Source organism: Kwoniella bestiolae, chromosome 4 (genome assembly GCF_000512585.2).
Source record: "Kwoniella bestiolae CBS 10118 chromosome 4, complete sequence".
Taxonomy (NCBI): Eukaryota; Fungi; Basidiomycota; class Tremellomycetes; order Tremellales; family Cryptococcaceae; genus Kwoniella; species Kwoniella bestiolae.
The window spans coordinates 753351-768646 of record NC_089244.1 but is presented as its reverse complement, the minus strand read 5'-3'; the positions used below and the strand labels follow the sequence as shown (position 1 = coordinate 768646).

Below are 15296 nucleotides of genomic sequence, written 5' to 3'. Positions count from 1 at the left end.
TCAACCGAGCCGCCCTTCCCAAACTTCTGAGGGACTAAAAATAGCCAGACGATGACATGTGGTCGAGCTGGTGAGTCGGTCATGGATTTTTTATCTTGCTAGTGAGAAGTCCTTTTTCTGACAAGAATGTTGAACGACAGCCTCAGAAGAGAGCGCTTCAAAAATGCTATATAACATGGTGGGGAGAGGGGACGATCAGGTATGATAACTTCCAATCCATAATTACCCTTCTATTCCTCTGGCACCCTCTCGTTTCGACTTTAAAATCAGCTCAAAGCAAACTCGTAAGTTCACCTCCATCCCTTCTGACCATCTGAGCGACACAGCGGATTGTCGTACTTAGTCAACAGCTGATCTTTTAGGAAATAGCACAATGCATTCCACCCTTGTCTCTACTTTCCTCCTCTTCATCTCCCTCCTCTCCCTTATCTCAGCCAAATACGCAGACCTCGTCTCACCCACCGAACAACCCCTCGCGACCGAAATTGACTCCTTCGCCGTCGAGCACCATGCAGAGGTATATCACTTCATAGCCAAGACGTACGAGGACAACATCATCATTCAAATTCGATACGAGAACGATACAGTCGCCATCGAAGGGTACTTTACCGAGACTCCCGCTCTACTAGAAGATCTCGAGGGGGTTCAGAAGAACATATACGCAGCTACGGTCCAAGCGGGATTGGATGGTTACTCTGAGCAATCCCTCGAGACGCTCCAATCGTACAGGTATGGAACACCCCCCGAGGGTGAGAATCACGAAGAGAAGAGAGTACTTTGTAGACCGTGTCGAGAGTGTTTGAGGGATCTGAACAACCATCTGGAGAAGAAGACATCGAGGTGCGGACAGTTCTGTAGTGTCGGTGCGAACTGTATTACCCCCGGATGCCAGAGGTGCTATTATACGGGTGGGGAGTGTAGATGGCAGAAATCGTGTCAGATCTGGTAAATTATTTGTTTTACATCTCGTCTCATCGATGATACAGTGACACTTTGTACATACTGCTATTGAGAAACATGGAGATTCGTAGTTGATGTGGTTCAGTGATCCTTTTCTTACGACTTGACTTTATTGTAATTACTCGTATGGTTCGATATAATATTATACTTGATGAACTTCTTGCCTCCGAAATCCAAATCGTAACATACAAAATGAAATGAACAGCCTGCTCTGGCTGTATCTCGCGAGAGCCATGCGTGCGTGTTGCTGAGGTTCTCCCGAGAGGTCATTGATGAGTTCAATTTGGTACCTCGAACATTGCATGCATGCATGCATCACAATCTATGATAATCCGTCATCGTGTGTATGCATATACTGTATATACTCACATATCTACACATGCATTGCAGATCAAAATCTCAATTTCGGTCAGTCGGTCAGTCGGTGAGAGAGAGACTGCATCAGATCAAATCAATTCAATTGCTGTGTAAAGTACCTCATGTCCTCAAAGAGAAAAGGTCATTTTAAGAGAGAGAAATACTCGTAGAGACGCAAATGCCCATTCGCCACCCTCAACCAGATATAACAATACAAGTCTCTCAGACGGTCTGACCTGACCATCTCTTGTTCCAAACGATCAAAACCAAAGCAACTGGATCATGTCCACCCCTACCGTATCTGCACCAGCACCTACCCCAGACCCCAAGCCCGAACCCGAACTCAAACAACCTCAACCCCAACTGGAAGACCAAGTCCTCCCCCCCGAGCGCCCCCTCGCTCTCCTCATAACCCAATACTCAGACGCTCATCCCGACACATACACTTTCATAGCTCGCACCACCTCCTCCAACATTATTGTGCAAGTGCGATATGATGACGAAAACGATACAATAGGGATAGAGGGGTATTTCACCGAGACTCCCGCTTTACTGCGACATATCGAGCGGATCCAGGAAGATGTTTGGAGAGCGACGAGGGAGGCAGGGTTGGAGGGATATCCTGGTGTTAAGACTTTGGAGGAAATGAGGGAGTGGAGGTTTGATGGGACGAATTTTCCGAAGAGGAGTGAGCCGCCTTGGGGGGATGGGCCGGCGCCTTGGGAGAGGGATGATGGCGAGGGAGGGGGAGGGGGGTGTGAGTTGAAGGATGATTGAAGTGGGTGAATTGAATTAGAGGCAGGAGACGGAGGTTGATATTCCATTTAGGCGAGGGTCTAGAACCCAAGTTTCGGCACTGAACTCAATTGATCATTGTATTTCCGCATGATTCCCATTAGGTCACTTTTTATGACGATGATGAATCCTGTATTGTATATATATGAGATTACCCAAGACCGACTGGGTGATGTACGACTCATAATCAGATTCATCCAAGCAGGGTATATACTAAAGCCAAAGCACTAATGTCCCATCCACCCACAAACTTTATCCGATCAACGTGATATATACTCATTACTCTCATCATCAAGATATCAGGTGTATATTTTAAGATCAAAAAGGTATATTCAGATTCTCCGGGTATATATAAAGTAAAGGCAAGACAAAGGGACAAAACCGGATTCCAGATAAATAGAGGGGTAAATCACATCTCTGAAGAGATAGTTGAGTGATTAATCCAAGTGATCAATTAATGGTACTTGCTCAAAGCGGCCAAGTAAGTTTGACCAGAAGCACTGTAAATCCAGAGAACACGATCAGCCGTCTATCCCAAAATTGAGAGTGCTATCAGGATGACCCAACTCACGTCAATTGACCATTAGACACCATAGGCCAAACATCGCCCAAACCGTACCCATTGGAATAGGCGTATCCAGCGATTCTAGAGTCAGACTCAAAGATGTCCACAGCGGTATGGATGAAGCTGTCAATTTCACTTTGGTCGGTACATGGGATGAAGCTCGTCGAGTCGTCTACACAGGCAAACTCTGTTACCCAGATGGGTAGGCCGTAAGTGTTGTAGTAGTGGTCCTATATCATCCGTATCAACTCATCAGCCGACTGCCCTTTCTCTCTTCCCTTCTTTTTCCTTATCATTCAAGACGAAGTATTGTATATTCGAAGGCTGATGACCAAAGATAGGTAGTCCACTCACGATATCAGCGTAGATACCAGCCGCGCTATTCTTGTTAACGTGGATATTCATGATATCTGGTTTTCGGGTAACACCAGCCATGAAAGGACCCAACCATCCGCTCTCGGCAGCTTGTTTACACATCGATGGACCGACCAGGATCGAACCGGCTTCTCCTTTAGGTACGACGTATTGGTTCCAGAGCGAGATGGCTACAAGGCACATTCACACTCATCAGTTTGATCCTTTATTTTTCCACTGGGTTCTTTCCCCTAAAAGAGACCAAAACTCACCAGTACCAACATCCATACCCGCACTACCAGACCCAGCCGAACAGTCTGGTTCCTCGAACCCAATGATATATTGCGGAACGGACGTCATGCTCTTGAACGCTTCAAGACGAGCAGCATCTTCACCATCCGCTGATCCACCTCCCCAGATCATTGGGACGGAGACGGCATTTCCACATGATCCCGAAGGGTTAGGAGACCAGTCTGTGAGATTGCAGAATCAGTATCAGCATCATACACACGATTGATCCTGAATCGAGTCAGTTTGGAAAAGATGGGATTGCGTTAACTCACCATACCACCAACCCAATTTACCACTCAACCAGCCTAACGAATCTCCCGCACTGACTCCCGCCTTATTCCCATTGGGTGTGTGGGCAGCGTAACTTGCCGGCGCAGAGACGAGGGAAACACCGGTAGCGGCAGAGTTATCAGCGGTGGAAGATGAAGTAGCTGCTTGTTGTTCCGTAGAAGCTTGAGTAGATTGCGGTTGGTCAGTGGAAGATGACGTAGCTGCGTCCGTTGTAGTGGTGGAGGAAGCAACGACCGAGGAGGAGGTGATGCTGGCGGTAGAGCTGGGAGAAGTGTTCTTCCATGAGGTGGTGGGGACAGTCGAGTTCTTAGGTCTACATTGACTTCCATCTGCCTTTCTCTTCGCGAACTCTACGTTTCGGGCCAGTTTCCTGGCCATCTTATGTTCGACTGCGTCGTTGAACTCCCTTCTGAGGAGGTGGGATTCATTCTCTTGGAGAGCGGCGGCACGAGCATGGTTTCGTTGTCGCGCGTGAGATCTTATGTCCATTCGGTTGGCGTGGCCGTTGGATCCGAGGGCGAGGGAGGGAAGAAGAAGGAAGAGGGTTAGGAGGGGGGTTGTTATCATTTTGTGATGATTATTTGCGATGGAGAGATAGGTTATAAAGGTATTGATTTATTTGATTTATTGATTTGTATTTGGAATGAGCGTGGGGATGTAAGGAATGTGAGTTGTTTGGATTGACAGGTGGACGAGTTACTGTTTTGTTTGGATAGAGGGGGGATTGTAATGTTGACCGATGATGATGAGAGTGATCAGCCTGGTGTGCTTATTTGTACGATGTTTGGATGTGCCAGATGGGAAGAAGATAGGGTTGTCAAGAAGAAGATAGAGAACTACTCACGTATATGTTGACTGCTACTGAAGAGGGAAAACAATAGATGCGCACGGGGTATTTCTTAAGAGTTGCTATGACCTCGTGTGGGTGTTCCTAATGTTCCTGCTTTTACTTCTAACTAGTAATATATCCGATCCAAGTGGGAATGTCGTTGATGTCGTGAGTGATGATGAATATAGGACTGATGATGAAGATCAAGAATGAGATGATGATGATGATATGAAAAGTAATATTAGATGAAAACTGTTGACCACGATAGAAAGCAGACTATACAGTAAAACCAGCCTCTTCCGCTATGACCAGCTACGACCTGATCTATTTTGCTATGTACAGTGCGATTCCCTTTTTTATTAATATCACTGTTGTTCTTGCTCTGCTCACATACCTCACTCTGCCTGTACCATATTCATATGCATGCGCAAACAGAGTACAACTGCAGTCGCACTGAGCTGTGTGTTGTGTTTATTGTTTTCCGAAACACATAAAAGCAAACATAACACGTCTGATAGGTTGGATTCAGGGTAAAGGCGTTGAGAGGGTTTTTGTTTATTTTCTGATTTGGTGGAAAAGCAAGCGCGTCATACCAGAGACAGATGACTGTGGCATATCGTGAATACTTCCTCTGGTTGAGGGATCAATGCGTACGTTTACTGCATATGGCAAACAGGGCAAAGGATGATTGATCACTTGATTATGCATTATGATATGATACGGAAGCTATGTGAATAGTCATGTTGTGGAGTATGGATACGAATATGAGGATAGTTATCCGCGAGAAATTCAATACAATACAGTCTACATATGAATTACCAAGACGAAACAGCTATATCCTTCCTCCCCTCTCTACCCTATTGCTCCTAGTACCACCAGACACATCATCAAGATCCACAGCCACGTATCCTTCTTCCCCATCTGGTTCCTCAGAATGACGCGAAGAGCTAGATCCTCCCGACCTGTCAGGTTCTTTGCCCTTCGAGAGCGGTACGAAAGTCTGATTAGGGGATGGAGAACTGCTCAAAAGAATTTCGAGCCGAGAACTGACCAACGAATACATCGTACCAGGTTTATTGGCTGAATTGGGGGATACCCACGATTCAGGTCATAATCTGATGGGAGTGCTATCGGTAGACCCCTCACGAATTGACGTGTAGACACCTCACCAAACAAGCAATCCTCAATAATTGCGAATAGAGCCGTACCACATTCGCTTCTCAAGATGTCCACACAAAACGAACCAAACAATTCGACTTGGCAAGAAGTACAGGGTGAAGTATCGTGGACGTACTCACAGGAAACAGACCCAGCATCAGGTACTCTATCAATGCAGTAGCTCTATCTCCTACAAACCCTACTCATCACCCACTCCTTTCTCCTTCTTTCCCTCTAGCGTCAGCTGAAGTCCGAAGATTGATATATCAGCTGATGACACGAAGATTATGTGGCTTAATAGTTGATACAGCTAGAGCACCACGACTCACCTAATTTCTGCACGCAGATCCTCAATACTCCACCAATTCATGAAAGTAGACACCAAACATCCTCTCGCAGAATGTATTAGCGCCACAACCACCAGATCGATCCTGGACATAATCGACCATAGCGTCCCCGAGCTTTGGAGGTGAGCATGAGGAATTTGCGGGTCCTCTGATCATTTTTGAGTTGTTAGCCCTTGTTTGGTTTGATGCAGTAGCTACTCTCAATCATCCATCCCTTGCCTTTAAGCTCAGCGTCACTAGCTGAAGTACTAGATTGACCGACAGATGAAGAGAGTAGTCGATGCGAGAGATCGATTATGTGGCTTAAAGCGAGCAGCGTCCGACCATGCTGTATCATGCAGTCATATGGGACATCACGGCGTACTCTTAAATATCACTGAATTCTCAACTTCGGTGGCAGAGGTAAGTGAACGTGAAGTATGGGTGGCAGTAGACTTACAAACTCATACCCAGACACGGATTTGATTCCTCCTACACCAATCAGATATATCAGTATTGAGACAAAGAAGGTTGATTGACAGTTAGAGCACCACGACTCACCATAATTTCTGCACGCAATCCTCTTTACTCCACCAATTCATCGAACCTGACATTCTTCTCCCTGATATATCACCTCCAGGGAGGAAGTATTGGACCGACCATTAGGTGTGGAGGTGGCATGAGTTCGAACTTGATCTCCTCCGGCGCATTTTGAGTTGACGCCCGGTAGTTTGGCAGAGTTATCGCGGCGGAAGATCAATCAGCGCTTTCCCTTGTTACCTCGCTCAGAAGATTGAGTAGATTGCGTCAGATGGAAGTGACGTAGTCTGCGAGAGTCGATGTAGTGGTGGAGGAAGCAACGTCCGAGGAGGCCCTGTATATGTTGGAAAGGTGAGCATGGGACTGAAGTGGTTCTTGGATGAGGCTAGTCGGGAACGTGGGTTGGGTGTTAGACCCGTCTGTCATGGTTGAACCAGCCCAGCCTGGTCTTGATTTCATGGTCAGAGTGATATTCTCTGACACGAGCGAGGGTCGCGGTGAGATCTAGAGTGGAGTTGATCGAGGGAGGAAAAGGGATTACGAGGGACGAGTAGAGTGATAGAAAGGATTGACAGCTTTCTATAACTTCTCATCATCCCATCCATCCCATTTGGTTATCAACTTGTAAGGAATGGGGTTGGATACGGTACATTATGGATACACGAAATTTGCAGTTGATGATTAGGGTCGATGTTGTTGTGGAATGAGAAGATATGAGGAGATGAGATACCCTAGTTTGTAGAGGGATGGAAAAACAAGATCACGGTTTTGTTGCATGATGTTGTGACTCTGCAGTTCCTCCTGTCTCAGATTATGCGATCGCTTCTCGTATGATAAAACATTCATGGATTATGCCTGGATTGGTGCCTTTCAAGATGGAGGAAATGCGTGAAGAAAAAGGAAATAGAACGCTTTCCTCTTCCTCCGGTCATCTACCCTTCCTTTGTTGGACATTCCGTTCTTTGTGCTGACCAGTTCGTTTCTCTTGCATTATCACTCGCCGCTCTATCATACGACGAAACGATAAATCACCTCGCTAGAGCTGATCTCCTTTTCCACCTGAAACAAACCAATATTATTCAAACTTGGAGGATGGTTATTTCTGTTCTGGCTTGATCCTCGGCGCATGAGGAGATCATATGATGAGAATCGAAGGAGGTCAAGGCCGAACGTACACTAGGGAGAGGGACTTGTTATACTTTGATATGGGGAGAATCATTTGTATGATCAATATTTCCAGCAAATACATGACAGACAATCATTATACCTTAGCGAAGATCAGAGTTATTCTCCTATCGAACCATTGCGCCTCGACACCAGGAATATAATAGAGAGTGATCTTTTCCCTCTTGTCAAGATCAAGAGACCTACCATTTTCTCCTTGCCCAAGTATCAGTCTGAAATGAATCACCTCATCTGAATGCAGAAGTGAAGAACGAAATGCTTACATACCTCCATACAGACGAAGATCGATACGACGACCGAAGAGGCTATGATAGCCGATCGAGGGGATACGATTCTCGATACAACGATCGAGGTGGTTATGATAGCAGGTCAAGAGGATATGATGGTCGAGGGGGTGGTGGTGGGTATGACGGTAGATCTAGAGGGTATGATAGACCCCCAAGGGATGATAGGGATAGATATGCCGATAGGTCAGTATACTCCCTTGATACACCACCTTTTTATGTGAATGTCTTGTGTCGGTTTAGGGGCCAGGTACTGACGTCTGGTTCGCTCAACAGGGACGACAGAGGAAGAAGGGATTACGACGACCGACCAAAGAGAGATGAATACGACGACCGAAGAAGATCACCCAGGTGAGCTAGCCCTCCCTTCTGATACTAGGATGCTAGCTGATGTATATCTCATATCTGAACAGCCCCAGACGAAGATACTCTGCCTCACCCGATAGAGGATCAAGAGCAGCAAGGGACTACGAATCCGCTTCAGGAGCTGGTCCTGCCGGTGGTGCGCCCGAGGCTCCCAGATACTAAAAAGATCCTCTCGATGAAGATGAAATCTCTTTTCCTGTCACGCTCTCTTACATCCCACAAAATGCTCAAATCTTCTATATATCAACCCTTTAACAAGACTTTATCTACAATATGAAAATTACAAGCTACCAAACCTAAATTCAAGCAAACAAAAAATAATGCCATCCTAAAATGTCCTAATATGCAAGTTTTCCGTGTCGTGAAGTCGAAAGTGCAAGACGCAAGAATGCAAGTATGCGAAAATGAAGAATGCAAGAATGATGATTCCGAATCTTTCCCGCTGTCACAAATGCGTTCACAATCTCCTTTGTGATTCGAGAAGATGATCTCGTAACCTCAACAAAGGATCCATGTGGTACGAGGTGGATTTCATCCTTGAAAGGATGAATTTGAGGCGGGATGGCGAAGACTCATCAATCCTTGCGCACCTTTTCTACACATTTAAGGCGAATAGCAGGAAGAGAGAGATTTGTGTGGGCATGGCAAATGTAATATGGGAAGTAAGGTTTTGTCATATAGCGAGCGTGCTATGAGAGATGTCTGTTCCTCAGAAGGTAAAGGATGAACGGTGAATCCGATCTCTGATAGATAGAAAAGAATACTTGTTGTATATCAGACATGCACATACATGTAAGCTTTTCGCACGAGCACGCAACATTGTCAAACAAATTATTTGCAACACAGATGAGGCCTGGGTGCTTGTCCAAAAGGATCGTATGAGATATAAGCAAAATACATACACAATCTCGATGAGATATGACATTGGTACAGAGTTCTCTCTTTAGAGCAGCAGAATGCAGGAAGAAGAACAGGTCTAGTCGAGGGATTAGAAATACACTTTTCGTTTCCTCGCTGTATATTTTGAATCGTTCGGTACGCTACGAGCATCACATCCATGATCAGCCTGCTGTCCACATCTTTGACTCCCCCCTTTTCCAAATGGATCCATGTCAGTCACAAAATAAACTCGAGAATCACTTACCCCTCCTTCCCTCTCGACCTATAAAGTTCCTTCTTCTTCATAATCCACTCCTTCGCGTCCAAATCCTTCTTACCCTTCTTCCCCCCCTTCTTACCCCCCTGATCCTTCCTTCGGCGCTTCTCATTCAAAATCTCCTCTCTCCTCTTCTTCATCCCCAGCGAACTATCCTCATCAACCTGCATCTCATCCCCATTCAAAGCTTTTGGTATCTCCTGCTGCCCCACCATCAAGCACAGATACATCTTCCTGGCCTTCTTGGAGTTCGGGTAATCCACCACAAGCCCACCGCCGAACCCCGCCCGCTGCGCTGCGTTCACGATCATCTGGACCTGGTCGTCTGAATTGGGATAGAATTGGAATATAGCTCGGGAGGGGTTTTTCAGGGCTGAATGGAGGGTGGTGAAGAATCGGGTGAGTCGTTGGGCGGGAGAATGGGAGGATGAGTCGGCGTTGAGGAGCCATTGGATTACTGAGATGCTGTTGTATTGGGTTGTGGGTGTCAGCAACTTCGATTCTTGCGAATGATGTTAGAACGTGCACGGGGGGATCATGGATAGGGAGGGTGGAGAGATTCAGGTTGGGTGCCCGGATAAAATGGGTTTACGGGCGGTTGCACCAGGATAGGTAAGAAGACCGTCGTGTTGTATCGTCATATAGAGTAGAGTGGGATAAATGAGATTGTTCAAAACGACAGGAGGGAAGATGGTATCTTATGTGATCTAGTGAGGCGTGTTGTATATCACTTGGAATAGATAGGGCAAGACAAGCATGACTGCAACTCACCTTATCGCACCATCAAAAGTACCTGGTCTGAAGCCAAACCCTTGTCCTATATCCTGTAAGAACAAATCTCCTTCTACTTCTCGTTCCAATGCGACCTCTGCGAACGAATAGATAGCAACATCAGTCCTAATCATATGGGGTTTGTATCCCAAGAATGGATAGATAGACCCACCCAACATAGACGGAGCAATATCAACCCCAACCCAAACATGTCCCGCCTCATCCAACAACTCTCCACTCAACCCACTCCCACATCCTATATCCAGTACGAAGGCAGTCTCGTCCTCTGGCAGTGCTAACAACTCCATCGCTCGTCTGGTCATCTGAGCCTGGATGGACTTCACTCGAGTGTTGGATGTGTATTTGGTGGCTTCTACGTCGCCGTAGAACTGTTCGAATTAAGGGAGTTGTCAGCTTAAGAGACTATAGACAATGTGATAGCTGGACATACGATTTCTGGCGGTGAGATCTCTTCGGGTCGAGACATCGTGTGTTGATACTGTATTGGATGTTAGCTAGGTGTTGAGTTTGGTTCGGTGTTCTTGATGGGATGACGATGTGTGAATAGCAACGACATGTATGAGAAATAAGAGTTGTATGAAGATGTAGAGATGACTTTTGCCTCCCAAAAAGCTCAAAAATCTGTGAACGAGGTCCGTGCCTTGTTCGAGTCCCACGTGGCATGTAAACATCGACTGGCAGAACATCAGAACATCAGAAGACGAAAGACGCGTTCATTGTCATTACAAGTATTCACCCGCCTGATACCAACACAATTGACGATTGACGAACAAACACTGAAAGATGACAGAGCAGATATAGGAGAATTGAGCAACAGCTAATCTTGAACGATGACCACTCTCTTCCAGCTCGCCCCAATACCTCTCACGGAAGAATCCAATCCCTTCGCGTCCTCATCAAAATTACCGAACATCCAACCTCGCTTTGTCCTGCCGCCATTGGACGATCATATATCCGGTACAGAGAGGCTTCTGGGTAGTCTGAGGGGCACATCGAGATATGCTCTTCAGAATTTGAATTTGGACAACCCTCCATCCCCTTCTAGGGCTCAAGTACCAGCGAAAGAGCTTCGTGCGAGAGAAGAGGTACTTGAAGGGTTGGGCGAGGGCGTAAATCAAGATAATATTTGGGAGAGAGCTATTACACAGCCTGAGGCTGAGACTGGACCAAGCAGGCGAAAGGTATTTGAGGTGAGCTCATGGATTCTTCCAAATGAATGTGAATGCAGCTTACATATCGACGAGTAGCCGCTGAGAACATGGGATGATATCGATCTCTCACGTACCGGGACCACACCATTCTTATCTGAAAAGTCAACATTCACTTTCGACTCTCTTCTTACCTCGTAAGTACAGTCACCGTATCATCTAGACATCCTGAGCGCTGATTGAGGGTCAATACAGACTAGAACCCCCCATAACCCTTCCGAAACTAGGTAGATCATCTGGATCCAGACCAATACCAGTACATGATCCGAAAACACTTCTGGAATTGATGATGCGTTCGACACTGGGTACGACCACCACCAAACACTTGAAATGGAACAGTAGGAAGGCGAGATTCGTATGGTCTGCCGAGGGAGGTAGGCCAATAGGGATAGAGAGAGTCACGGGCAACTCGTATGTCCCCATTTCCAATGGAGGGGCATCAAATTGCTGATGAGAAGAGTGAATAGGATGATAGAATGGTATTTGGATATTGGCACGTCTATTAGGAGGTTGGAGATGATCGTAGATTCACAAAGTACCCTGTAAGCTCTGTGGTCATAGGTCTTCTGTTGACAACGCAGCTCATTGGGGTATTTGCAGAGCCCTTACACCCACACATCACGCTCTTCTACATGGCTTATCGACGTATCTGACCTTCATAAAAGAGAGGTTGACCACTGCCATCGAAGAAAATGCGAGAGAATCACACGCGGGGTGGAACAAATGGCTGGGAGCTACCAAGGATGTAAGGGAGCTTGGAGAGACGCTGTGCGAGGTCATGTGCTGGGTGAGTCACAATAATTCAGCTCATCTTCCAATATTAACGCTAATATCATGTTTCTAAGCCATTATCCTCTGCCGAAGCATTCGCTCTCCCTTCCAAATCGTCCGCACTTCTAAGTCACATCTACAACCATCTCCTCGCATCCATCTCTACCTCGACCTCAACTCCCAACACACCTCTGACATTAGCGCTGGCGTTCCTATTCAATAAATCTATTGGTCCATTTCTCAATCTACTTCGAGCATGGATCGGCCTGGCAGACTCGTCGACTCAGGACGAAGATGCAGATCCGACGAGTCAACCATGGTTGGATCTAGGTATAACTCGTAGACTCACTTCTAGCGGTACATGGGAGTACACGTTTTCATCGAGGAAGATGCCAAGTTTCGTACCGAAGTCTGATAGGCGGACGTTCTTCGAAGCTGGAAAGAACCTCAGATTGCTCAGGGAAGCTTCAGATGGGAGTCACCCACTATGCTCAGGGGATTGGGGTTTAGATCATGGCTTCGGATGGGGCGAGGGATCTTCTAGGTGAGTGACCAACATCGAACTACCATGTCTGATGAGTAGCTAATTGAGAAATTTTGGGGTAGCTTGACGAGGGATTTGAGATCTAATTCTAGGCGGGTCAAGAGGGAGATCAATCATTGGCGGCGGGCTGGCGGAGAACGAAGTAGATCTTTGCTTGGTTCAACATCCTCAGCGAAATTACGATTATCCCACGGCCCTCGACGAAAGGAGAGAAAACCTCTTTCGACGGAACTTTTCTCTCCGCCTTCTCCCCTGGCTGAGTCGTTCCAACCAACAGGTGACACCCCATTAGGAGCCGAACAGAACGAGGCTCATTTGATGACTGGGAATGTCGAGATGGATGAACTTTGGACCCTGTTCAACCAACATCCCGGATCTCATTTGAACTCTCAACTTCAACAAGAGAGATCCATTGCTACGACACAGATATGGCAATCAACTCCTTTGGAACAGCTACATTCGTTCTTATCCTGCTTCAACACTGAACCGCTCTTGCCCTCAGATTCACCGACATTACCAATCTTCATATCCTCTCATCTCCTCTCGCCTCTTCTCTCCCATTCCAGGCTAATCTCCACCTCGTTAGTCTCATTATACCTTGACGATCTGAACTTCCTAGATCATCTGGATATACTGTACTCATACTTCTTAGGAGGGGATGTAAATTTTCTGGGAAGGGTGTCGGACTCATTGTTTGGTAAAGATAATGCGGGTGCAGGTGAGGCCATGGGTCTGGGAAGAAGAGCAAGAACAAGAGTAAGATTGGGGTTGGATCCTATCACCGCGGGTGCTGGTGCTGGTGGAGAAGTCGAAGGTGAATGGGGTATAGGGCTGGGAGTGGGGTTGAGCGAGAGGTCGAGATGGCCTCCTGGTGGATCTGAACTGGCTTATGCGTTGAGGACGACTTTGATGGATGATCGTCATACTTCTTCGAGGTCGAGGAAGGGAGGACCATGGGACGAGGTTCAGGATAGGATCAGTTTTGCGATTAGGCAGTTGGACGGGGAAGATAGAGGGAGGCGAGCGAAGTGGTTGGATCCGCAGGGTAAGTCAAGACCAACGTGTTCCAGCTCACTATCACTAGACAGTTTTGAGCTGACATTGCCCTTTGACCGATCAGCTATCGAGTGAGTGTTCTTACATGACTCATGAGGATTTGGCTGGTAAGATTGCGACGAAGCTGATGTGTAGTTTTCTCTGCTATAGAGCACTAGATTTCCTGTACCTCTCATACTCCCCTCCATCCGCCATAACCCCACTTCTTCCCACGACTTTACTAGCGAAATATCAAACCATCCATAATCTGATACTACGGCTATCAAGGTGTCAAATAGTCTTTCGAACGATGTACTGGTCCGTCCTCCATCAATCTGAACATTCAGACGACTTTGAACCGACCAAAACAGGTGTAGATTCGGGATTGAACCGACCATCTTCTCGTACGACCCTCAGAAAGAGTCGAGAGAGGGTGGTTAATACGTTGTTCCCTCCCAGATCCAATATCGAGAGGAAAGTACAGGTATTAAGATTTAGGATGGCACATCTTGTTAATGCCTTGGGAGAGTATATTGATAATGTCATCAATCACAAATGGAACGGGATGAAGAGGAGGTTGGAAAGATTACAACAGAAAAGCAGAAGTGACAATAGAGAGACGAGTCGACCGAGTTCACCAACACCGTCGGAGATCCAGGAGGACGAAGGGAACGAGTATTTGTATACAGGGGAGTATGAAGATGATGAGGACGAGGAGGAGGGGGATATGTTGGAGATTATTGACGGTCTGAAATCACCTCATTCACTTATACTCTACCATCAAATCACCCTTACTAAAATCCTCAATTCGTGTTTGTTGAATCATGAGCGTTCTCAAGGCCAACAAGTCACGTTCAAGATTCTTATGAGTCTGTTGAAGATGATTTTGGAGTTGGGAAAAGTACTGGTCGAGGTTGAGCGGGGATTGGTGGGGTGGATGGAAGGTTCTGAGAGGGTTGGGAGGATCGAGGAGGAATGGGAGGAGAGGGAAAGGGTTTTTGTGAGTTCACTTTCCTCATTGAAGGATCATTGGTCTGAGGAATCAAGCTGAATATGACTTGGAACAGTTACATGCCCTCGAACGACTCTCCTTGCGAACACGAGATCAACCAAGGAACGAAGAGAGCGATGCGGAAGAAGAAGGCGAGAAGACTGAAGAGGATTTACAGATTCTGTTCTCTGGCAGTGGTGAAGATGGGACGAGGAGAGGGAAGGGGGAAGGGGAAGGTGATGATTTGAAGGAGTTGTTATTGCGTTTGAAGCTTGGGTATGGAGAGGGACAATATAGATGAGAAGGATGGTATAAGACACTTTGAGAGGAAGTCTTGTGTATTAGTGACTGTACTGTTGTATGCTTGATGCATCTTGATATGGTTATGATCCTGGGCGTCTTCGGACAAAGTCATTGTAGTCTTGTTCGGTGAATTCGGGCGAAAGATAAGGATGTGGAAACGTCGGATGACGTGATAACCGGACTGTGCGATGCTCT

The 15296-nt window shown here is 46.5% G+C and overlaps 6 protein-coding genes across 6 annotated transcripts; 4 read left to right on the top strand and 2 right to left on the bottom strand.

The window, feature by feature from the left end:
* Positions 1-373: 373 nt before the first annotated feature.
* Positions 374-949, top strand: I302_105847 (uncharacterized protein; the record flags this gene model as incomplete). The annotated part of the gene is made up of 1 exon (XM_019191601.1): positions 374-949. One exon carries the CDS (start codon positions 374-376, stop codon positions 947-949), a length of 576 nt encoding a protein of 191 aa, XP_019046231.1.
* A 650-nt stretch (positions 950-1599) lies between these two features.
* Positions 1600-2094, top strand: I302_105846 (uncharacterized protein; the record flags this gene model as incomplete). The annotated part of the gene is made up of 1 exon (XM_019191600.1): positions 1600-2094. One exon carries the CDS (start codon positions 1600-1602, stop codon positions 2092-2094), a length of 495 nt encoding a protein of 164 aa, XP_019046230.1.
* Positions 2095-2566: 472 nt separating this feature from the next.
* I302_105845 (uncharacterized protein) lies at positions 2567-4180 on the bottom strand (the record flags this gene model as incomplete). Its single annotated transcript, XM_019191599.2, has 5 exons — positions 2567-2612; positions 2684-2907; positions 3032-3222; positions 3304-3504; positions 3595-4180. 5 exons carry the CDS (start codon positions 4178-4180, stop codon positions 2567-2569), a joined length of 1248 nt encoding a protein of 415 aa, XP_019046229.2.
* Positions 4181-7906: 3726 nt separating this feature from the next.
* I302_105844 (uncharacterized protein) lies at positions 7907-8463 on the top strand (the record flags this gene model as incomplete). Its single annotated transcript, XM_065870153.1, has 3 exons — positions 7907-8121; positions 8212-8286; positions 8349-8463. 3 exons carry the CDS (start codon positions 7907-7909, stop codon positions 8461-8463), a joined length of 405 nt encoding a protein of 134 aa, XP_065726225.1.
* Positions 8464-9289: 826 nt separating this feature from the next.
* On the bottom strand, positions 9290-10715 carry I302_105843 (uncharacterized protein; the record flags this gene model as incomplete). Its single annotated transcript, XM_019191595.1, has 5 exons — positions 9290-9341; positions 9446-9922; positions 10229-10325; positions 10401-10617; positions 10680-10715. The coding sequence occupies 5 exons, from the start codon at positions 10713-10715 to the stop codon at positions 9290-9292; spliced, it is 879 nt and encodes a 292-aa protein (XP_019046225.1).
* A 364-nt stretch (positions 10716-11079) lies between these two features.
* Positions 11080-15099, top strand: I302_105842 (uncharacterized protein; the record flags this gene model as incomplete). The annotated part of the gene is made up of 10 exons (XM_019191594.1): positions 11080-11439; positions 11497-11594; positions 11653-11868; positions 11925-11999; positions 12058-12244; positions 12303-12772; positions 12835-13817; positions 13893-13899; positions 13979-14807; positions 14875-15099. 10 exons carry the CDS (start codon positions 11080-11082, stop codon positions 15097-15099), a joined length of 3450 nt encoding a protein of 1149 aa, XP_019046224.1.
* Positions 15100-15296: the final 197 nt, after the last annotated feature.